The 25,000-nt window shown below is 43.7% G+C and overlaps 1 protein-coding gene across 1 annotated transcript in view; it reads left to right on the top strand.

The window, feature by feature from the left end:
- The window catches only part of LOC123745444 (ladderlectin-like), a 155,442-nt gene that overhangs the window by 100,392 nt on the left and 30,050 nt on the right, over nt 1-25,000 (top strand). Inside the window, exon 3 of the mRNA XM_069300878.1 lies at nt 13,504-13,657. Coding sequence (XP_069156979.1) covers nt 13,504-13,657 — 154 coding nt within the window. The remainder of the gene's footprint in view (nt 1-13,503; nt 13,658-25,000) is intronic.

A 25,000-nucleotide genomic window follows, 5' to 3' on the forward strand; every position in this document is an offset into this window, starting at 1 on the left:
CTCCTCCTCTACTCCAGCTCTCCTCTACTCTCACCTCTCTCTACTCCAGCTCTCCCTCTACTCTCACCTCCTCCTCTACTCCAGCTCCCCTTACTCTCCCTCCTCCTCTACTCCAGCTCTCCCTCTACTCTCACCTCCTCTTCTACTCCAGCTCTCCCCTTACTCTCCCTCCTCCTCTACTCCAGCTCTCCCTCTACTCTCACCTCCTCTTCTACTCCAGCTCTCCCCTTACTCTCACCTCCTCCTCTACTCCAGCTCTCCTCTACTCTCCTCCTCCTCTACTCCAGCTCTCCCCTACTCTCACCTCCTCTTCTACTCCAGCTCTCCCTCTACTCTCACCTCCTCCTCTACTCCAGCTCTCCCCTACTCTCACCTCCTCCTCTACTCCAGCTCTCCCCTACTCTCACCTCCTCCTCTACTCCAGCTCTCCCCTGCTCTCACCTCCTCCTCTACTCCAGCTCTCCCCTACTCTCACCTCCTCCTCTACTCCAGCTCTCCCCTACTCTCACCTCCTCCTCTACTCCAGCTCTCCCCTACTCTCCCTCCTCCTCTACTCCAGCTCTACCTCTACTCTCACCTCCTCCTCTACTCCAGCTCTCCTCTACTCTCACCTCTTCCTCTACTCCAGCTCTCCTCTACTCTCACCTCCTCCTCTACTCCAGCTCTCCCTCTACTCTCACCTCCTCCTCTACTCCAGCTCTCCCCTTACTCTCCCTCCTCCTCTACTCCAGCTCTCCCCTACTCTCACCTCCTCTTCTACTCCAGCTCTCCCCTTACTCTCCCTCCTCCTCTACTCCAGCTCTCCCCTACTCTCACCTCCTCCTCTACTCCAGCTCTCCCTCTACTCTCACCTCCTCCTCTACTCCAGCTCTCCCTCTACTCTCACCTCCTTCTCTACTCCAGCTCTCCCTCTACTCTCACCTCCTCCTCTACTCCAGCTCTCCCCTTACTCTCCCTCCTCCTCTACTCCAGCTCCCCCTACTCTCACCTCCTCCTCTACTCCAGCTCTCCTCTACTCTCACCTCCTCCTCTACTCCAGCTCTCCCCTACTCTCACCTCCTCCTCTACTCCAGCTCTCCCTCTACTCTCACCCTCTCCTCTACTCCAGCTCTCCTCTACTCTCACCTCCTCCTCTACTCCAGCTCTCCTCTACTCTCACCTCCTCCTCTACTCCAGCTCTCCTCTACTCTCACCTCCTCCTCTACTCCAGCTCTCCTCTACTCTCACCTCCTCCTCTACTCCAGCTCTCCCCTTACTCTCCCTCCTCCTCTACTCCAGCTCTCCCCTACTCTCACCTCTCCTCCAAGCATGAAGGCTCTGAGCAGCGGGTGTGCGACCCTTGATGACCGCTCGGGTGGTCACCAATCACTCCTCTCCATGACCTCATTCATCAAGGACTGATTACGTCCTCAATTAAGTCACAACAACAACAATTAAGTTACAAGAACAATTAGGTCACAACAACAACAATTAGGTCACAACAACAACAATTAGGTCACAACAACAACACCAACAATCAGGTCACAACAACAACACCAACAATCAGGTCACAACAACAACAATTAAGTTACAAGAACAATTAGGTCACAACACCAACAATCAGGTCACAACAACAACAATTAGGTCACAACAACAACAATTAAGTCACAAGAACAATTAGGTCACCACCACAGGACACAGCTGTGAGCCTGACGTCTCACGCTACAAGCATGATAAGCCTCTCTTCTTCCTTAAGTTATCAGGCTATGTCACGACATGCAAATACCACATACACTCTTCTCCGCACGCAGTGTTGCGCGCACGCGCACACACACACACACACACACACACACACATCCTGGAGTATGCAGCCCCAGCATGGAGTCCATATCTAGTCAAGGATAAGACTAAACTGGAAAAGGTTCAAAGGTTTGCCACCAGACTAGTACCCGAGCTGAGAGGTATGAGCTACGAGGAAGGACTACGGGAATTAAACCTCACTTCGCTGGAAGACAGAAGAGTTAGGGGGGACATGATCACCACATTCAAGATTCTGAAGGGGATTGATAGGGTAGATAAAGACAGTCTATTTAACACAAGGGGAACACGCACAAGGGGACACAGGTGGAAACTGAGTGCCCAAATGAGCCACAGAGATATTAGAAAGAACTTTTTTAGTGTCAGAGTGGTTGACAAATGGAATGCATTAGGAAGTGATGTGGTGGAGGCTGACTCCATACACAGTTTCAAGTGTAGATATGACAGAGCCCGATAGGCTCAGGAATCTGTACACCTGTTGAATGACGGTTGAGAGGCGGGACCAAAGAGCCAGAGCTCAACCCCCGCAAACACAACTAGGTGAGTACACACACACACACACACACACACACACACACACACACACACACACACACACACACACACACACACACACACACACACACACACACACACACACACACACACACACGAGCGTGTGAAAACAGGCTAACATAGTTCCAATCTACAAAAGTGGCAGCAGGGAAGACCCCCTCAATTATAGACCTGTATCATTGACTAGTGTAATAGTGAAAGTATTGGAAAAACTAATCAAAACTAAATGGGTAGAACACCTGGAGAGCAATGATATAATATCAGACAGACAGTATGGTTTTCGATCTGGAAGATCCTGTGTATCGAATTTACTCAGTTTCTATGATCGAGCCACAGAGATTTTACAGGAAAGAGATGGTTGGGTTGACTGCATCTATCTGGACCTAAAACAGGCTTTCGACAGAGTTCCACATAAGAGGTTGTTCTGGAAACTGGAAAATATTGGAGGAGTGACAGGTAAGCTTCTAGCATGGATGAAAAATTTCCTGACTGATAGAAAAATGAGGGCAGTAATCAGAGGCAATGTATCGGACTGGAGAAATGTCACAAGTGGAGTACCACAGGGTTCAGTTCTTGCACCAGTGATGTTTATTGTGTACATAAATGATCTACCAGTTGGCATACAAAATTATATGAACATGTTTGCTGATGATGCTAAGATAATAGGAAGGATAAGAAACTTAAATGATTGTCATGCCTTTCAAGATGACCTGGACAAAATAAGTTTATGGAGCACCACTTGGCAAATGGAATTTAATGTTAATAAATGCCATGTTATGGAATGTGGAATAGGAGAACATAGACCCCACACAACCTATATATTATGTGAGAAATCTTTAAAGAATTCTGATAAAGAAAGAGATCTAGGGGTGGTTCTAGATAGAAAACTATCACCTGAGGACCACATAAAGAACGTTGTGCGAGGAGCCTATGCCACGCTTTCTACCTTCAGAATTGCTTTTAAATACATGGATGGCAATACACTAAAGAAATTGTTCATGACTTTTGTTAGGCCAAAGCTAGAATATGCAGCGGTTGTGTGGTACCCATATCTTAAGAAGCACATCAACAAACTGGAAAAGGTGCAAAGACATGCTACTAAGTGGCTCCCAGAACTGAAGGGCAAGAGCTATGAGGAGAGGTTAGGGGCATTAAATATGCCAAACCTAGAAGACAGAAGAAAAAGAGGCGATATGATCACTACGTACAAAATAGTAACAGGAATTGATGAAATCGATAGGGAAGATTTCCTGAGACCTGGAACTTCAAGAACAAGAGGTCATAGATTTAAACTAGCTAAACACAGTTTAGCTAGTGTTTAGCTTGGCTCTTTGGTCCCGCCTCTCAACTGTCAATCAACTGGTGTACAGATTCCTGAGCCTACTAAGTTCTATCATATCTACATTTAAAACTGTGTATGGAGTCAGCCTCCACCACATCACTGCCTAATGCATTCCATCCGTTAACTACTCTGACACTGAAAAAGTTCCTTCACTTGAAAGGGACTCCACTTGTAACGTCTCGCCAATATGAGACCTCACCCCTCACACTGACTCGTTGTCTCCTGTTGCTTAGCCTTTATCCAAAGGAGTACCTTCCCTTTCACTCCAACCTGCATCACCAGCTTTTTCACTAGCCTCTTGTGTGGTACTGTATCAAAGGCTTTCTGACAATCCAAAAATATGCAGTGTGCCCACCCTTCTCTTACTTGCCTTATTTTTGTTGCCTGGTCGTAAAATTCAAGTAACCCTGTGAGGCAGGACATGCCATCCCTGAACCCATGTTGATGCTGTGTTACAAAGTTCGCTCTAGCTGCTCCACTATCTTTCTTCGCACAATCTTCTCCATCAGCTTGCATGGTATGCAGGTTAGGGACAATGGCCTGTAGTTCAGTGCCTCCTGTCTATCCCCTTTCCTGTATATCGGGACTATGTTAGCTGCTTTCCAAATATCTGGCAGTTTGCCTGTTGCCAGTGATTTATTATACACTATGAAGAGTGGTAGGCACAGTTCTTCTGCTCCTTCCTTTAGTATCCAAGGGGAGATTCCATCTGGGCCTGTAGCCTTTGTCACATCCAATTCTATTAAACACTTCCTTACTTCCCCGCTGGTAATCTCAAACTCTTCCAGTGATTCCTGGTTAGCTATTCTCTCTCTTATTTCTGGATTTTCTCCTTGCTCTAAGGTGAAGACCTCCTGGAATTTCTTATTTAGTTCCTTACACACTTCCTTGTCGTTTATAGCGAATCCTTCCACCCCTATCCTTAATTTCATAACCTGTTCCTTTACTGTTGTTTTTCTCCTTATGTGGCTGTGCAGAAATTTAGGATGAGTCTTTGCCTTGCTTGCGATACCTGGTCGATACCTGGTTGATGGGGTTCTGGGAGGTCTTCTACTCCCTAAGCAAGGCCCGAGGCCAGACTTGACTTGTGAGAGTTTTGTCCACCAGGATGTTGCTTGGAGCGGCCCGCAGGCCCACATACCCACCACAGCCCGGTTGGTCCGGCACTCCTTGAAGGAAATAATCTAGTTTCCTCTTGAAGATGTCCACGGTTGTTCCTGTAATATTTCTGATGCTCGCTGGTAGGACGTTGAACAACCGTGGACCTCAAAAGTTCATACAGTGTTCTCTGATTGTGCCCATGGCACCTCTGTTCTTCACTGGTTCTATTCTGCATTTTCTTCCATGTTCACTCCAGTACGTTGTTATTCTACTGTGCAGATTTGGGACCTGTCCCTCCAGTATTTTCCATGTGTATATTATTTGGTATCTCTCTTGTCTCCTTTCTAGTGAGTACATTTGGAGAGCTTTGAGATGATCCCAATAATTTAGCTGCTTTATCTCGTCTATGCGAGCAGTATATGTTCTCTATTCCCTCAATTCAGCAATCTCTCCTGCTCTGAAGGGGGAAGTGAGGACTGAGCAGTACTCAAGACGGGACAACACAAGTGATTTGAAGAATACAACCATTGTGATGGGATCTCTGAACTTGAAGGTTTCGTAATCCATCCTATCATTTTTCTGGCTAATGCAATACTTGCTTGGTTATGCTCCCTAAACGTTAAGTCGTCGGACATCATTATTCCTAAATCCTTGACATGCTGTTTTCCTAGTATGGGAAGATTCGATTGTGTTTTGTACCCTGTATTATGTTTAAGATCCTCAGTTTTGCCGTATCTGAGTACCTGGAATTAATCACCGTTAAACATCATGTTATTTTCTGCTGCCCAATCGAAAACTTTGTTAATATCTGTTTGTAGTTTATCAATGTCTTCAGCAGAAGTAATTTTCATGCTGATTTTTGTATTATCTGCGAATGATGACACGAAGCTGTGACTTGTGTTTTTGTCTATGTCTGATATGAGAATAAGGAACAGCAGTGGTGCAAGCACTGTACCTTGAGGTACCGAGCTTTTAACTGCGCTCGGACTCGATTTTACTTGATTGACTGTTACTCTTTGTGTTCTGTTCGACAGGAAATTGAGTATCCAGCGTCCTACTTTACCAGTTATACTCATTGACCTCACTTTGTGTGCAATCACTCCATGGTCACATTTGTCGAATGCCTTTGCAAATCTGTGTATACGACATCTGCATTACGTTTTTCCTCTAATGGCTCAGTGATTTTGTCATAGTGGTCAAGTAGCTGTGAGAGGAATGATCTTCCTGCTCTAAATCCATGTTGGCCTGGATTGTGGAGGTCATTAGTTTCCATGAATCTTGTGACCTGACTCCTGATTACTCTCTCAAATACTTTTATTATGTGGGACGTTAGTGCAACTGGTCTATAATTCTTTGCCAATGCTTTGCTACCACCCTTGTGTAGAGGGGCAAGGTGTACAATGTCTATGTATACGTGTACAAGGTGTATTCGATGTCTTTTCATATTGTCTTTCTGCCTCTCTTCTCAACCTGACATATTCATTCCTGGCATTCTGGTATCTTTCTCTGTTCTCCAGTGTCCTGTTATTCCTATAGTTTCTCCATGCCCTTTTACTTTGCTGCTTAGCTAGCCTACATCTCTGATAAAACCATGGGTTTCTCATCTTCCTTTCACCGTTTTCCTTTTCGACTGGGACAAACTTGTTTGCTGCGTCCTTGCACTTCTGCTCATATATTAGGCTGTCTTTCCCCTGAGCTCTGTTTCCCATGCTATATCTGTTAGAAATTTTCTTCTCTCCTCATAGTTTCCCTTTCCGTATGCTAACCTTTTGGTTTCGGTATCCCTCCTCGAGTTCAATACCCCTTCTTCAATCAGGTACTCAAACACCAGTACACTGTGGTCCCTCATTCCTACTGGGGCCTCAAAACCGATTTCTCTTTTGTCGGAGTCGTTCAGAGTGAAGACTAGGTCGAGTCTCGCTGGTTCGTCATTTCCTCTCATCCTTGTGGGTTCTCTGTCTGACATGCTGGGTTAAAAAGTTTCTAGTCACCACCTCCAATAGTTTGGCTCTCCACATATCCTCGCCTCCATGCGGTTCCTTGTTTTCCCAGTCAATCCTTCCGTGATTGAAGTCCCCCATGATGAGCAGGTGGGATCTATTTCTACAGGCAGCAGAGGCTGCCCTCTCAATTATAGTGTTAACGGCCATGTTGTTTTCATTCTCTTGACTGGGTCTTCTGTCATTTGGTGGAAGGTTGTATATTACTGCTACTACTATTCTTGGTCCTCCCATTGTCATGGGGCCTGCTATGTAGTGTCTGAACCCCTCACAGCCTGGGATAGCCATCTCCTTAAAACTCCATTCCTTTCTCATGAGTAGGGCCACTCTGCCTCCTCTCCTACCTTCCCTCTCTTTCCTTACTACTGTGTACTCCTGGGGAAACACAGCATTCGTTATGATTCCAGAGAGTTTTGTTTCATTGAGTCCGATTATGTCTGGGTTCACTTCTTGTGCTCTTTCCCTTAGTTCACTTTGCTGTCTTGCTTGCGATCCCATCTATGTTCGAGTACATCACCCTGAAACTGACTCTCTTCTGCTTCTACTCTGGGGAAGGGGGGGGGGAACCTGTGGGCTCTGGGGTGAGTGGGAGCTAGGAGGATCTGGTACGGGAGACTGGTGGAGGAGGGAGGGCTTGGGGGTGTGGGGGAGAGGGGAAAGTAGGGGGGGGGGGAGAGTTAGAAGGGAGGGGGATGGGGGGTGGGGGGGGGAGAGTTAGAGGGGGAGGGTTGGGAGGAGTGAGAGGGGGAGGGTTGGGAGGAGTGAGAGGGGGAGGGTTGGGGGAGCATGGGGGAGGAGAGACTTTGGGAGATGGGGGGGGGGGACTTGGGGAGGCAGAAAAGGGGGGAGGGCTTGGGGGACGTGGGGGGAAAAGGAAGGCTGAGGTGGGTGAGGAAGAGGGGAGGGTTTAGGGAAGTGGTCAGAAGGGAATACTTAGGTGGGGGTGGGGGAGAGTGGGGGGATAAGGGGGGTGAGGAAGAACGGAGGGCTTAGGGGTGGGAGGGACGGGAGGCCATGTGGGAGAAGGGAGGGCTTGGGGGATGGGGGAGAAATGAGGTCCTGGGGAGAGGGGTGAGTGGGAGGAGGGGGGTGAGTGGGTGGACGGGGGTGGGTGGGGGGAGGGTGCCCTAGGTGGGTACTTAGGGGGCGCTGACAGGGGATGGGACAGGTTGGGTGTCTGTGGGGTAGAATGTGGGGGTGGTGCCCCACTTCCTGTGGCTGTTGCACTGTTTGAGGAGGGTTCCCCACTCCCCCTCTGGGATTGTAGGGTTCGGGGATGTGGTACTCTGATTCCTTTATCTATCCCTGCACTCCCTGTATGTGTGTGTGTGTACTCACCTATTCACCTATTTGTGCTTGCAGGATCGAGCATTGACTCTTGGAACCCGCCTTTCGAGCATCGGTTGTTTACAGCAATGACTCCTGTCCCATTTCCCTATCATACCTCGTTTTAAAATTATGAATAGTATTTGCTTCCACAACCTGTTCCTGAAGTGCATTCCATTTCCCCACTACTCTCACGCTAAAAGAAAACTTCCTAACATCTCTGTGACTCATCTGAGTTTCCAGCTTCCATCTATGTCCCCTCGTTCTGTTACCATTCCGTGTGAACATTTCGTCTATGTCCACTCTGTCAATCCCTCTGAGTATTTTATACGTTCCTATCATGTCCCCCCCTCTCCCTTCTTCTTTCTAGTGTTGTAAGGAACAGTTCCCTCAGCGCTCCTCATACCCCATCCCTCATAGCTCTGGGACGAGTATCGTTGCAACCTCTGAACCTTTTCCAGTTTCATGATATGCTTCTTCAGATGGGGACTCAATGATGAGGCGGCATACTCTAAGACTGGCCATACGTAGGCAGTGTAAAGCGCCCTAAATGCCTCCTTACTTAGGTTTCTGAATGATGTTCTAACTTTTGCCAGTGTAGAGTACGCTGCTGTCGTTATCCTATTTATATGTGCCTCAGGAGATATATTAGGTGTTACGTCCACACCCAGGTCTCTTTCACGAGTCGTCACAGGTAGGTGTGTGTGTGTGTGTGTGTGTGTGTGTGTGTATGTGTGGTGTGTGTGTGTGTGTGTTTGTGTGTGTACTCACCTAGTTGTACTCACCTAGTTGTGTTTGCGGGGGTTGAGCTCAGGCTCTTTGGTCCCGCCTCTCAACCATCAATCAACAGGTGTACAGATTCCTGAGCCTATTGGGCTCTATCATATCTACACTTGAAACTGTGTATGGAGTCAGCCTCCACCACATCACTTCCTAATGCATTCCATTTGTCAACCACTCTAACACTAAAAAGTTCTTTCTAATATCTCTGTGGCTCATTTGGGCACTCAGTTTCCACCTGTGTCCCCTTGTGCGTGTGCCTCTTATGTTAAATAGCCTGTCTTTATCTACCCTATCAATTCCCTTCAGAATCTTCAATGTGGTGAACATGTCCCCCCTAACTCTTCTGTCTTCCAGCGAAGTGAGGTTTAATTCCCGTAGTCTCTCCTCGTAGCTCATACCTCTCAGCTCGGGTACTAGTCTTGTAGCAAATCTTTGAACCTTTTCCAGTTTAGTCTTATCCTTGACTAGATATGGACTCCATGCTGGGGCTGCATACTCCAGGATTAGCCTGACATATGTGGTATACCAAGTTCTGAATGATTCTTTACACAAGTTTCTGAATGCTGTTAGTATGTTGGCCAGCCTGGCATATGCCGCTGATGTTATCTTCTTGATATGTGCTGCAGGAGACAGGTCTTGCGTGATATCAACCCCCAAGTCTTTTTCTTTCTCTGAATCCTGAAGAATTTCCTCTCCCAGATGATACCTTGTATCTGGCCTCCTGCTCCCTACATCTATCTTCATTACGTTTACATTTGGTTGGGTTAAACTCTAACAACCATTTGTTCGACCATTCCTTCAGCTTGTCTTGGTCTTCTTGAAGCCTCAAACAGTCCTTTTCTGTTTTAATCCTTCTCAAAATTTTGGCATCGTCCGCAAACATTGAGAGAAATGAATCGATACCCTCCGGGAGATCATTTACATATATCACAAACAAGATAGGACCGAGTACAGAGCCCTGTGGACTCCACTGGTGACTTCACGCCAATCGGAGGTCTCACCTCTCACCGTAACTCTCTGCTTCCTATAGCTTAGGTACTCCTTATCCCTGGAGCACCTTACCAGCTACACCTGCCTGTCTCTCCAGCTTATGTATCAGCCTCTTATGCGATACTGTGTCAAAGGCTTTCCGACAATCCAAGAAAATGCAGTCCGCCCAGCCTTCTCTTTCTTGCTTAATCTTTGTCACCTGGTCGTAGAATTCTATCAAGCCAGTCAGGCAAGATTTACCTTCCCTGAACCCATGTTGGAGATTTTCACGAAGTCCCTTCTCTCCAGATGTGCTACCAGGTTTTTTTCTCACGATCTTCTCCATCACCTTGCATGGTATACAAGTCAAGGACACTGGCCTGTAGTTCAGTTCCTCTTTCCTGTCGCCCTTTTTGTATATTGGGACCACATTCGCCGTCTTCCATATATCTGGTAGGTCTCCCGTCTCCAGTGACTTACTATACACTATGGAGAGTGGCAAGCAAAGTGCCTCTGCACACTCTGTGTGTGTGTGTGTGTGGTGTGTGTGTGTGTGTGTGTTGTATGTGTGTGTTTGTGTGTGTGTGTGTGTGTGTGTGTGTGTGTGTGTGTGTGTGTGTGTGTGTGTGTGTGTGTGTGTGTGTGTGTGTGCGTGTGTGTGTGTGCGTTGTGTGTGTGTGTGTGTGTGTGTGTGTGTGTGTGTGTGTGTGTGTAAGACACACACCCACATAACTGGGGGTCCTGGTAGCGGAGTGGACAGCGCGCGGGACTCGTAATCCATTGGCTCGCGTTCGTTTCCTGGACTAGGCAGAGACAAATAGGCAGAGTTTCTTTAACCTTGATGTACCTGTTACCTGTTGTCCCAGCCCGACAGGAATAAACAGAGAAGTAAAAGAAGAATCCGTGGTTAAATAGGGAATGTATGAAAGCAAAGGAGCTGAACAAAAGGGCGTTTGAGGAACTTCCGTAATAACAGAACACCAGAAAGTAGAGAGAGATACCGGAGAACCAGGAACGAGTATGTTAGTGTGAAAAGAGCATCTGAGGAAAGGTATGAAAATTATATAGCTAATAAAGACAAGACTGAACCAAAGTTACTACACACTCACATCAGGAGAAAAACAACAGTGAAGGAACAGGTGATGAAACTTAGGGTGGGCGAGGACAGGTACACAGAGAATGACAAAGAGATGTGTGAAGAACCCAACAAAAGGTTCCAGGAGGTCTTTACAATAACAGGGAGAAGTCACGGCGCTAGGAGAGGTGGCAGGAAACCAGGTGACCTTGGAAAGGTTCGAAATTACAAGAGATGAGGTCAAGAAGCACCTATTGAAGCTGGATGTGAGAAAAGCTGTTGGGCCGGACGGAATCTCACCATGGGTATTGAAAGAGTGCACAGGAGCACTTTGCTTGCCACTCTCCGTAGTGTATAGTAGGTCACTGGAGACGGGAGACCTACCAGAAATATGGAAGACGGCGAATGTGGTCCCCAATATACAAAAAGGGTGACAGAGACGAGGCACTGAACTACAGGCCAGTGTCCTTAACTTGTATACCATGCAAGGTGATGGAGAAGATTGTAAGAAAAACTTAGTAATACATCTGGAGAGAAGAGACTTTGTGACAACCCATCAACATGGTTTCAGGGAGGGTAAATCTTGCCTTACAGGCTTGATAGAATTCTACGATCAGGTGACAAAGATTAAGCAAGAAAGAGAAGGATGGGCGGACTGCATTTTTTTGGACTGTCGGAAAGCCTTTGACACAGTACCCCATAAAAGGTTGATGCATAAGCTGGAGAAACAGGCAGCAGTAACTGGTAGGGCGCTCCAGTGGGTAAGGGAGTACCTAAACAATAGGACGCAGAGAGTTATAGTGAGAGGTGAGACCTCAGAATGGCGTGAAGTCACCAGTGGAGTCCCACAGTGATCTGTACTTGGACCTATCCTGTTTCTGATATAGGTAAATGATCTCCCAGAGGGTATAGACTCATTCCTCTCAATGTTTGCTGACGACGCCAAAATTATGAGAAGGATTAAGACAGAGGAGGACAGCTTGAGGCTTCAAGAAGACCTGGACATGCTGCAGGAATGGTCGAACAAATGGCTGTTAGAGTTTAACCCAAGCAAATGTAATGTAATGAAGATAGGGGTAGGAAGCAGAGACCAGATACAAGGTATAACTTGGGAGATGAAACACTTCAAGAGTCAGAGAGAGAAAAAGACCTGGGGGATATCACGCCAGACCTGTCCTTTGAAGCTCATATCAAGAGGATAACATCAGCAGCATATGCCAGGTTGGCTTTGGCCTTTAGAAAGTTGTGTAAGGAATCTTTCAGAACATTATATACCACATATATCAGACCAATCCTGGAGTATGCGGCTCCAGCATGGAGTCCATATCTAGTCAAGCATAAGACTAAACTGGAAAAGGTTCAAAGGTTAGCCACCAAACTAGTACCCGAGCTGAGAGGTATGAGCTACGAGGAGAGACCTACGGGAATTGAACTTCACTCCACATTGAAGATTCTGAAGGGAATTGATAGGGTAGATAAAGACAGGCTATTTAACATAAGGGGCACACGCACAAGGGGACACAGGTGGAAACTGAGTGCCCAAATGAGCCACAGAGATATTAGAAAGAACTTTTTTAGTGTTAGAGTGGTTGACAAATGGAATGCATTAGGAAGTGATGTGGTGGAGGCTGACTCCATACACAGTTTCAAGTGTAGATATGATAGAGCCCAATAGGCTCAGGAATCTGTACACCTGTTGATTGATGGTTGAGAGGCGGGACCAAAGAGCCAGAGCTCAACCCCCGCAAGCACAACTAGGTAAGTATAACTAGGTAAGTACACACACACCACACACACCAAGACAAACATTAAGACACACATACACACACTCAACATCTTCAGTCTAGTGGTGAATAAAAGAAAATCTGAAATTATTTAACGTTTTAGAGACGAAATTTTTTGAATATAATTGCATTTAATAACTTAATTATTCCTAACTTAACAATACGAATATACATTTAAATTTATCTTCGTAAAACTTAAAAATAAATATCCAATGCATACTATTTGTATTTGATATATTGTGAAAATATACTTGCAAGCTGTTATATGATATAGTTAATTTACTGATGGTAAATTTATAGACAATATACTGATTTAACGAAGCTTGATTGTAGTATTGGCATCTGAAACACTGTTTCTTTATTCATGCACTGGCTAAGCAAATGTTGCTTTTTTTTTTGAGATATATACAAGAGTTGTTACATTCTTGTAGAGCCACTAGTAGGCGTAGCGTTTCGGGCAAGTCCTTAATCCTATGGTCCCTGGAATACGATCCCCTGCCGCGAAGAATCGTTTTTTTCATCCAAGTACACATTTTACTGTTGCGTTAAACAGAGGCTACAGTTAAGGAATTGCGCCCAGTAAATCCTCCCCGGCCAGGATACGAACCCATGACATAGCGCTCGCGGAACGCCAGGCGAGTGTCTTACCACTACACCACAGAGACTGATTAGTATAGAATGAAGTCTACACTACTGCTAACATTGTCTCATTATAATCTTCACTGAACATCATGCCAAAGACAGACAGGTAACAGTTTAACACTCCGGCAGAGTCTGACGGAGCTGCTGCTGCTGCGGCAGGAAGGTTATCTGAGCCAGCTGCTGGTCACAGAGAAGGAGTCAGCTGCCACACTCACCACTGTGGTCCACCTTCTCACTCAACTGACTGATGCTGTCATCCCTCAGCACACCGACCCACCTCACAGTGAGATACCCCACATGATATTCTAATTTGTTATACTTTCATTAGTGTGTATATATATATATATATATATATATATATATATATATATATATATATATATATATATATATATATATATATATATATATATATATATATATATATATATATAACTGAAAACTCACACCCCAGAAGTGACTCGAACCCATACTCCCACAACTGGTATGTACAGGGACGCCTTAATCCGCTTGACCATCACGACCGGACATAAGGAAGTGATAGCCGAGGCTATATGAACCACTTCCCCGCCGGCACTCGGATGGTAATCTTGGGCATAGCATTTTATCAAATCACCTCATTCTTTGGGGCACACGTGAGGAACACAAATGCAAACAAGCCTGAATGGTCCCCAGGACTATATACAACTGAAAACTCACACCCCAGAAGTGACTCGAACCCATACTCCCACAACTGGTATGTACAGGGACGCCTTAATCCGCTTGACCATCACGACCGGACATAAGGAAGTGATAGCCGAGGCTATATGAACCACTTCCCCGCCGGCACTCGGATGGTAATCTTGGGCATAGCATTTTATCAAATCACCTCATTCTTTGGGGCACACGTGAGGAACACAAATGCAAACAAGCCTGAATGGTCCCCAGGACTATATACAACTGAAAACTCACACCCCAGAAGTGACTCGAACCCATACTCCCACAACTGGTATGTACAGGGACGCCTTAATCCGCTTGACCATCACGACCGGACATAAGGAAGTGATAGCCGAGGCTATATGAACCACTTCCCCGCCGGCACTCGGATGGTAATCTTGGGCATAGCATTTTATCAAATCACCTCATTCTTTGGGGCACACGTGAGGAACACAAATGCAAACAAGCCTGAATGGTCCCCAGGACTATATACAACTGAAAACTCACACCCCAGAAGTGACTCGAACCCATACTCCCACAACTGGTATGTACAGGGACGCCTTAATCCGCTTGACCATCACGACCGGACATAAGGAAGTGATAGCCGAGGCTATATGAACCACTTCCCCGCCGGCACTCGGATGGTAATCTTGGGCATAGCATTTTATCAAATCACCTCATTCTTTGGGGCACACGTGAGGAACACAAATGCAAACAAGCCTGAATGGTCCCCAGGACTATATACAACTGAAAACTCACACCCCAGAAGTGACTCGAACCCATACTCCCACAACTGGTATGTACAGGGACGCCTTAATCCGCTTGACCATCACGACCGGACATAAGGAAGTGATAGCCGAGGCTATATGAACCACTTCCCCGCCGGATCAAGCTGATCCGGCGCTGGTCAAGCGGATTAAGGCATCCCTGTACATACCAGTTGTGGGAGTATGGGTTCGAGTCACTTCTGGGGTGTGAGTTTTCAGTTGTATATAGTCCTGGGGACCATTCAGGCTTGTTTGCATTTGTGTTCCTCACGTGTGCCCCAAAGAATGAGGTTGATTTGATAAAATGCTATGCCCAAGATTACCATCCGAGTGCCGGCGGGGAAGTGGTTCATATAGCCTCGGCTATCACTTCCTTATGTCCGGTCGTGATGGTCAAGCGGATTAAGGCGTCCCTGTACATACCAGTTGTGGGAGTATGGGTTCGAGTCACTTCTGGGGTGTGAGTTTTCAGTTGTATATAGTCCTGGGGACCATTCAGGCTTGTTTGCATTTGTGTTCCTCACGTGTGCCCCAAAGAATGAGGTGATTTGATAAAATGCTATGCCCAAGATTACCATCCGAGTGCCGGCGGGGAAGTGGTTCATATAGCCTCGGCTATCACTTCCTTATGTCCGGTCGTGATGGTCAAGCGGATTAAGGCGTCCCTGTACATACCAGTTGTGGGAGTATGGGTTCGAGTCACTTCTGGGGTGGGAGTTTTCAGTTGTATATAGTCCTGGGGACCATTCAGGCTTGTTTGCATATATATATATATATATATATATATATATATATATATATATATATATATATATATATATATATATATTTTTTTTTTTTTTTTGAATATATATATATATATATATATATATATATATATATATATATATATATATATATATATATATATATATATAACCTAGTAGCCAGAACTCAATTCTCAGCCTACTATGCAAGGCCCGATTTGCCTAATAAGCCAAGTTTTCCTGAATTAATATATTTTCTCTAATTTTTTCTTATGAAATGATAAAGCTACCCATTTCATTATGTATGAGGTCAATTTATTTTTATGGGAGTTAAAATTAACGTAGATATATGACCGAACCTAACCAACCCTACCTAACCTAACCTAACCTATCTTTATAGGTTAGGTTAGGTTAGGTAGCCGAAAAAGTTAGGTTAGGTTAGGTTAGGTAGGTTAGGTAGTCGAAAAAACATTAATTCATGAAAACTTGGCTTATTAGGCAAATCGGGCCTTGCATAGTAGGCTGAGAAGTGCGTTCTGGCTACTAGGTACGACATATATATATATATATATATATATATATATATATATATATATATATATATATATATATATATATATATGTCGTACCTAGTAGCCAGAACGCACTTCTCAGCCTACTATGCAAGGCTCGATTTGCCTAATAAGCCAAGTTTTCATGAATTAATTGTTTTTCGACTACCTAACCTACCTAACCTAACCTAACCTAACTTTTTCGGCTACCTAACCTAACCTAACCTATAGAGATAGGTTAGGTTAGGTTAGGTAGGGCTGGTTAGGTTCGGTCATATATCTACATTAATTTTAACTCAAATAAAAAAAAATTGACCTCATACATAATAAAATGGGTAGCTTTATCATTTCATAAGAAAAAAATTAGAGAAAATATATTAATTCAGGAAAACTTGGCTTATTAGGCAAATCGGGCCTTGCATAGAAGGCCGAGAAGTTCGTTCTGGCTACTAGGTACGACATATATATATATATATATATATATATATATATATATATATATATATATATATATATATATATATATATATGTATATATATATATATATATATATATATATATATATATATATATATATATATATATATATATATGTCGTACCTAGTAGCCAGAACGCACTTCTCAGCCTACTATTCAAGGCCCGATTTGCCTAATAAGCCAAGTTTTTTTGAATTAATATATTTTCTCTAATTTTTTCTTATGAAATGATAAAGCTACCCATTTCATTATGTAAGAGGCCAATTTTTTTTAATGGAGTTAAAATTAACGTAGATATATGACCGAACCTAACCAACCCTACCTAACCTAACCTAACCTATCTTTATAGGTTAGGTTAGGTTAGGTAGCATAAAAAGTTAGGTTCGGTTAGGTTAGGTAGGTTAGGTTGTCGAAAAACAATTAATTCATGAAAACTTGGCTTATTAGGCAAATCGGGCCTTGCATAGTAGGCTCAGTAGTGCGTTCTTGCTACTAGGTACGACATATATATATATATATATATATATATATATATATACATATATATATATATATATATATATATATACATATATATATATATATATATATATATATATATATATATTTATATATATATATATATATATATATATATATATATATGTCGTACCTAATAGCCAGAACGCACTTCTCAGCCTACTATTCAAGGCCCGATTTGCCTAATAAGCCAAGTTTTCATGAATTAATGTTTTTTCGTCTACCTAACCTACCTAACCTAACCTAACCTAGCTTTTTTTGGCTACCTAACCTAACCTTACCTATAAATATAGGTTAGGTTAGGTTAGGTAGGGTTGGTTAGGTTCGGTCATATATCTACGTTAATTTTAACTCCAATAACAAAAAATTGACCTCATACATAGAGAAAAGGGTTGCTTTATCATTTCATAAGAAAAAAATTATAGTAAATATATTAATTCAGGAAAACTTGGCTTATTAGGCAAATCGGGCCTTGAATAGTACGCTGAGAAGTGAGTTCTGGCTACTAGGTACGACATATATATATATATATATATATATATATATAGATATAGATATATTTATATATATACAGTGGTACCTCGGAATGCGAGTGTCCCTGTATGCGAGTTTTTCGAAATACGAGCAGGATTTCCTCGAAAAATATGTCTCGGAACGCGAGGGTTACCTCGGGACAATAGTTTGTTGATACGCGTACAGGCCGACCCAGCAGGTGGTGGTTCGGCGATCGTCGCCCCTCCACCCCTCCGCCCCTCAGTTTACCATTGTCTCGCGCCCAGTGACTACCCCACATCAATTCTTCTCGCGGATTTTCAGTGTTTTGTTGGATTTTTGGTGATTTGACTATACAATTTGTTATCCCCAGTCTTTCCTGGGACGCGGTCGGGTCAAGATACCTGCTCCACACCTTCCCCCCCCTCTCCCCCATGCTGGGTACTGAGATGGAGACTCAGTCACCAGAAGAACTGGCTACTTCCCACGGCGATATTAACATGGACTCTGAAAGCAGCCAGTCAGACGAGGAGGACGAGTATCAAGAAGTTCTGTCAAGGTATAAGAAGAAACGCAGAAGACAGGAGGCAAGGCATAGTGTGGACAGTAATGGTACACTTAACGGAAACGACAAGAGAATGAAGAACGGACAGCCGAGACTGATGCAGACAAACGGACGGAACGATGTCAGGAAGGTGAGGGTCAGCGGAGATGGAGGCTTCTCTTCCCTGCCTCATGCACGCTGGCCTATCATCAGAAGCTGCTGTGGACAGTCAGACTCGGAAGAGAACACCGTAAGTTCGAGCCCCTGCTGAAGGAAGGTGTAAACAGACCTTACTTAACGGTAGGTTCTATGGAGGCAGTGAAGTTTCTTAGCCAGCAAAGATATGATGGAATTGTTATGGAAATACCGGAGGGGAACGAGAAGCTGACGAAAGGTAATTATCTATAAATACCCTCAGATTCTGGACCCCGAGTTCATCCTCGACGGCCAACGATTTGTGTGGGCCAAGCGTCACCTTATTAAAGGTGAAGCTAGGAGTCAGGTTGTGGCTCTAGTGAGAGGTGAAGTACCCGAGAAAGTGTTCATCACCGGGGCTGGCTACAGGTATGTAGCAAAGTATGTGGAAGAGCCCATAATATGCCTGAAATGCTGCAGATGGGGGCATAAATCCTGGAGCTGTCAACATGATCCACGATGTCGTTTCTGCGGAAAGTCTCACCTCTCTAATGTGTGTAGAAACAGACTTAATCAGGGTGAGTAAATAGTTCCCAGATGCTGCAACTGTGGAGGTGTTCACAATGCCAGCTCGGCTGTGTGTAGCAAGAGGCCGAGTATGGGTGTTCTCCGGCCGGTGAATGTTACAGAGCAAGCAAGAGCTCTTACCCAGACACCGGGAGCACAGCAAAACAGTCTGCCCCAAACAGTTCCAGTGAACCGGACGAATGCGTGGGTAAAGGAAGTCACCTTTACTTAGGCAGGCTCAAGCAACAAGCAGCCACGCCACCACTCAGGACTCCGGCAGTGACAGTGTAACGGTGAAGTGAAGTGGCTACTGTGGCTCAGAAAGAGGGTCATAATGATATGGTCAAGGAGGTGTGGGCTGAACTTAGAAAATTTGGTGAGTTCCTCCAAAATCTTGGGCAGAGAATCGAGTCCATCGAGGCGAAATTAAAGGTTCAGGAGGTCAAGGAAAATCACAAAACGGTGAAGGATAATCAGGATATAGTGGTTGAGGGCAATAATGAAATATTGAGTGATGAAATGAAGGAAAGTGAAGTGTGTGTGAATGATGATAGTCGTAGTGAAAGGAAGAACCCTATAATTACACATAAAATGAAGGAATCATTTGGGCCAATAATGGACGTCACAGGACTGAAAAAATCTCTTGAGAATCGCAATGTCGCTTTTACTGGTGAACTTGGGAGGAGGTGGGAGATGTTATACAAGGTATGGCTATCATTTAGTGAACTTATTGGGGATGACTTAGACAGTGAATTGATTAATAATGGATCACCCTAGACTGAAAGTGTTGTCATGTAATGTTAATGGTTTAAGAAACAGGGTTACAGATGTTCATTGTTATGTGATGGGAAATGATATTGATGTTGTAGCTCTCCAGGAGACAGGGGATAGGAATGAAGGCTTATTGAAATTAAATGGCTATAAAGGGTTTAACCTCTTCGCCGCAAATAACGTCAGAGGCACGTCAATTTATGTTAAGAACTCCATACCAGCAGAGTTAGTAGAACCGCCATCAAAAACGCAAGGTATAGAGAGTGTCTGTGTTAAATTATCATTAAGGGAAGGGGAATTTATTGTAGTTAATTTGTATGTATCCAGGAACTGCTTCGACGCTAACTATTTACGTGACTGCATTTATACTAATCCTTCACTGGTCATTGGGGACCTTAATGCTCGGCACACAAGCCTTGGGACAGTGGGTAGTATTAATGCTAATGGGGTCAAGTGGTTACAGTTTCTACAAGATCATCCAGATACCTGTCTCTTGGGAAACAATGAACCAACTCACATCAGGGGAGGACGGCTTGACTATGCCTGCATTTTAAACTCTCAGGGGATTATGGGGGAGGCTCGGGTTGTTCGGGAACTACTTAGTGACCACTTTGCCATGAACGTTGAATTACCACTGGGGAAAAAACAAGTCCACTTTCAAAGGAAAAGGCTAAATATTAATAAAGATATGAAAAATTATTTTATTCAAAATATGGGAGATTGGTATCAACATTACACGCCGCTCTGCGTTGATAGTTTTTACGAGGACATGGTCTAGAACATAGAGAAATTAGTACAGAGGGAAAATAACGGGGGCAGGGGAAGCAAGACGCCCGGACCTAAGAAATTTAAATATTCCAATGATCAGCAAGTCAAGGGGTGGGAGAGAATGCTACGGAGTGCGCATAAAGAATGGTTAAAAAATGGAATGAGGGATGAAGAGAAAAATACAATGTTGGAAGTGGCTAGGGAATGCAGTCAGGTGAGTGTCACGAATCTTATTACGATTCTGCCAATTCTCCCGAACCTCGTATTATGTTATTGTTTTCTCTACGTAAATATTGCTGTCAGTTGTATAAGATTTGTGTATATAGATATATATACATTATATATATATAACACTAGATAGCTGGGTAGTGTGTGTAAGGTTTGTTTTGGTGGTGGATGTCACATGAAATTAGCCGTGTGGGCGGTTGACAATAATTGGGAACGGCCAGGGCGATTGTTGGCAAATCAACTTGCCTAATAGTTTTATATTTATTTATTCTCATATGTGGTAGCCGTAATATTTCAAGGAATGTGAGACCGTTAATTGCAACTCTTAGTTAATCATGTTGGAGTTTAGGGCTGACCTTTGTAAATAGAATGTTCACAATGTTCATGCGAACGTTAATTGGTGTTTGGGTAGACGGTTAGTCGACGTTGGGCCTGCGGACCACGTCCTGGGCAGTAGAGTGGCGGCTGCGGTCGAGTGCAGTTGTGTTTAAGCTAAGTTCTTGGTTTTTGTTTATTTTAAGCCCATATACATATTAATTTATCTGGATAGACGATTTTAGTGTATTTATGGCTTACTCCATATTCTGGTGATAGTGCTCAGGTCTCAAATAATTACCACATTCTATAGTATTACATGCTGATAAATATTTCTGGCTACTATCTATTTAATTGTTGTTAAGTTGTCACCCTTAGCAAAATATATTGTTCTCCCGTTTTTAAACAGTGATTAATTATACCCCTGGACACCTATTGGCATGGCAGATTTTTTATTTGTTCTCTGCACTGTGGGGAGAAGAACATTATTTAGTCTCAAGGGTCGTGACAGTGAGGAAGGAGGCGCGGGACAGATACTGGCAAGAATATGCTCAGTCCATTGGTAATACTAAGAACCTTAAAGACATATGGAGAGCAGTAAACAAAATCAGGGGTTGTAAGACCAAATTCATTGCTCACTCAGATCCAGGGAAAGTTGCTAATGAGTTAGTAGATAAATGGGCAAGTGCTGCTGGTATGGAGTCCTTACCTGCAGACACGAGAGTCACCATTGAGTCATGGGAAAATATTAGAAATGGAGTAACTTTATGTGCCTTAAATACAAGATCTATAACATGCACTGAGATAACTCACGATGAGCTACTGGATGCTATAAAAAGTGGCAGCTCTACTGCTCCGGGAAAAGATGGAGTAACGTATGACATACTTAATTATTTAGCCGGTATGAAACCTAGTCCCTTACTTGATTTGATTAATATGAGTTATAGAGAGGGAAAGTTACCAAGAAAATGGAAAGAGGCTGTCATCATTCCTATCCCTAAGTCAAACGGAGGCTACAGACCTGTCTCCTTAATATCCTGCTTTTGTAAAATGATGGAAAGGATTTTGTTAAATAGGCTACTCTACCTTGTAGGTGATAACATGTCCAGTAATCTCTTTGGTTTTATCAAAGGCAAAAGTACTGCGGATTGTCTCTTAAAGTGTTTGTCTAATGTGGATGACAATTTTAGAGTTTTTGTTGATCTACAAGGAGCATTTGATAAAGCCAATGGGGAAGTAATCTTATACAAATTAGCCAATCTGGGAATAACAGGGAGATTGCTACACTGATAAGGGATTATCTACAAGGCAGAAAAGGTCAGGTATATTACCAGGGATACATGTCTGAGGAACGGAGGTTTCAGTTAGGTACCCCACAAGGGGTAGTATTAAGTCCCACCTTATTCAATGTATTAGTGAACAGATTAGCATCAGAGATGTATCCTCCAGGGGTCACGACGATCATATATGCTGATGACATTCTTATACAAGGCACTTCTGGGAACAAAATTCAAACTGCTCTTAACATACTTGGTACAACCTGTCACAAGTTAGGCTTAGTTATAAATGCAGATAAAACCAAATACGAGTATAGGAAACGAAGAAATATAACTACTCTAAATGGTGTGGAACTGAGCCGTGTTCAGAAGTACAAGTATCTGGGCATGTATGTTGGATACACATGTGAGAGTAAAAATGCTGAAATAAATCATATCAGCACCTTATGTAAAGCCCGTCTGCATCCTCTGAAAGCACTGGCTTTTTCTGGTAAAGGTGTTGGGGTACCTATCTTACGGATGTTATACATAAGCACTGTTCGGTCCCTGATAGACTACGCAGCACCCGTATTGTCTTACACAGGCCAAGGCAGAATTCAAAAAATAGAGCTGATACAGAACGAGGCTATGAGGATTATTCTTGGATGTCAAAGAAATGCAATGATTCAAATAATGAGAATGGAATTAAATTTACAGAGTGTGTGTGATAGAGTCCGTGACATTAACACTAGAGTATCTATTCGTTTCATGCGGAGAAAAGGAGGGGATAAGCTGTTTGAGAGCGTTCAGACCTGCTTGAGTGACGTACACACTTCCAAGAAACTGAGGGAGACACGCTACACGAGGGGATTAGCTCGTGACCTCAGGGAATACGACGTACTTGACTGCTGTAAACCCTCTCGACAGTGTAATATGTCTGCTCCCTGGAAAGTACAGAAAATAGACGTCGAAATTGTACCCTCAAGGTGAAAAAGATTCATCATGAACCGGGACAATTACGGTGTTTGTATGGAAGCATGATATCTCGGTTACCAAGAGGCAACAGTTTACATGTATATTGCGACAGGTCGGTGGCAGAGGATGGCAGGGCCGGGTGTGGTGTCCTAATAAGGGAATATACGAAGTTTGGGACTGTGGACAGGATAATTGAACTCCGGCTTAGTAATTATATATCATCCACACAAGCTGAACCGCTGGCCATTCTGGCGTGTTTGGAGGAAGTACGTCATGACGACAAAAATGTTTTTGTATTTGTCGATAGCCAAGGAGCACTGGAGTCCTTAAACAGTCGAAACCCAGTCTTCATGTCTATAGTTGAGTACTGTAAGAGAAGAATAACTGAGATACAGCTGAAAGGTTATAGTGTGAAATTCATGTGGATTCCATCTCATGTTGGAATAGTGCTCAACGAGGTGGCGGATGACTTGGCCAAACGTGCCACATCAAAACCACAAGTTGACATTGAATGTGAATTCACAATGAGACACATAAGAAGCAAAATCAGAAATATTCAGGCACAGGCGGGAGTGGAGAGGAGAGAGAGATAATGTATGAGAGTAGTCAAACCATGCAACACTACATGTATGTGAGTCAAAACACCCATTTCACTTATGGTAAAAGGAGAAATGCTTGGAGTGACTCTGTGTACATGCGGCTCAGGCTTGGGTACAAATATTACTGGGAATATGGGATAGATGTTCATGATAATGACACGAGGTGTAAACTATGTGGTATGTTAAGGTCTCACACCCTGGCCCATTATGTTCTTGATTGTCCGTTGATTAATGTATATAGGAACACTGAGATAAGGACTGTTCCTGAACAAATAGCCTGGATGTGTCACAACGGCAAGGTTGATGATATTCTTGAGAGATATAAGAATTTTGCACCAAGATTGTAATATTTTGTTGAATTATCTGCATGTCTCTTGCAAATTGTCTATACAGTATACCTAGGTCATAAAAGTATTTGTGTGTACGTCTGATAACATACTATTTGTGAAGGAGGAAATGTATATGTTTATCTCTCAGAATGTTTGGTAATATGTTTATTTGTGATGTGTGTCTATGTATATATTAACACGTTGTACTGAATGGGGTGAGAATAGCTTGAGCTACCTCATCCCTTTGTGTGTATTTTACCTCAATAAACTTATTTCAATTTCAATTTGTTATTATATATCTCACCATGGGTCCCAAGAAAGCCTGTGGTAAGGATAAAGGCCAGAAAGCCCATGTGAGGATGACAATAGAGGAGAAACAAGAGATCATTCGGAAGCATGAGAACGGTACACGTGTTGTTGAACTTTGTAGGCAGTACAACAAAGCCACATCAACAATATGCACTATACTTAAGAAGAAAAATGAGATTATGAGTGCTAAAGTGGCAAAAGGAGTCAGAACAATAACGAAACAAAGACCACAAATACTTGAAGAAGTGGAAAAGTTGTTATTAATGTGGATACACGACAAAGAGTTAAGGGGTGACAGTGTTTCGGAGGCCATTATTTGTGAGAAAGCCAGGGTTTGGACAGATTTGTGGTGAGGAAATCGAGCAGCGAGCCTCAACCAGGACCTAGTGGCACTCAGATAAAACGTCCCAGGGAGAGCACACCAGAAAGGTCTTCACTGCCTGATGTGATAATGGAAGGGGACTCCCCTTCCAAACAGTAACTCCTCTCCTCCTCCCCCTCCTCCCCCCTCCTCACCATCTTCCATACGCCTACAGCATTCAAGAGCAAGGTAAGTAATAACTTGAACATAGTTTTGAAGG

The sequence above is a fragment of the Procambarus clarkii genome, chromosome 44 (genome assembly GCF_040958095.1).
Source record: "Procambarus clarkii isolate CNS0578487 chromosome 44, FALCON_Pclarkii_2.0, whole genome shotgun sequence".
Taxonomy (NCBI): domain Eukaryota; kingdom Metazoa; phylum Arthropoda; class Malacostraca; order Decapoda; family Cambaridae; genus Procambarus; species Procambarus clarkii.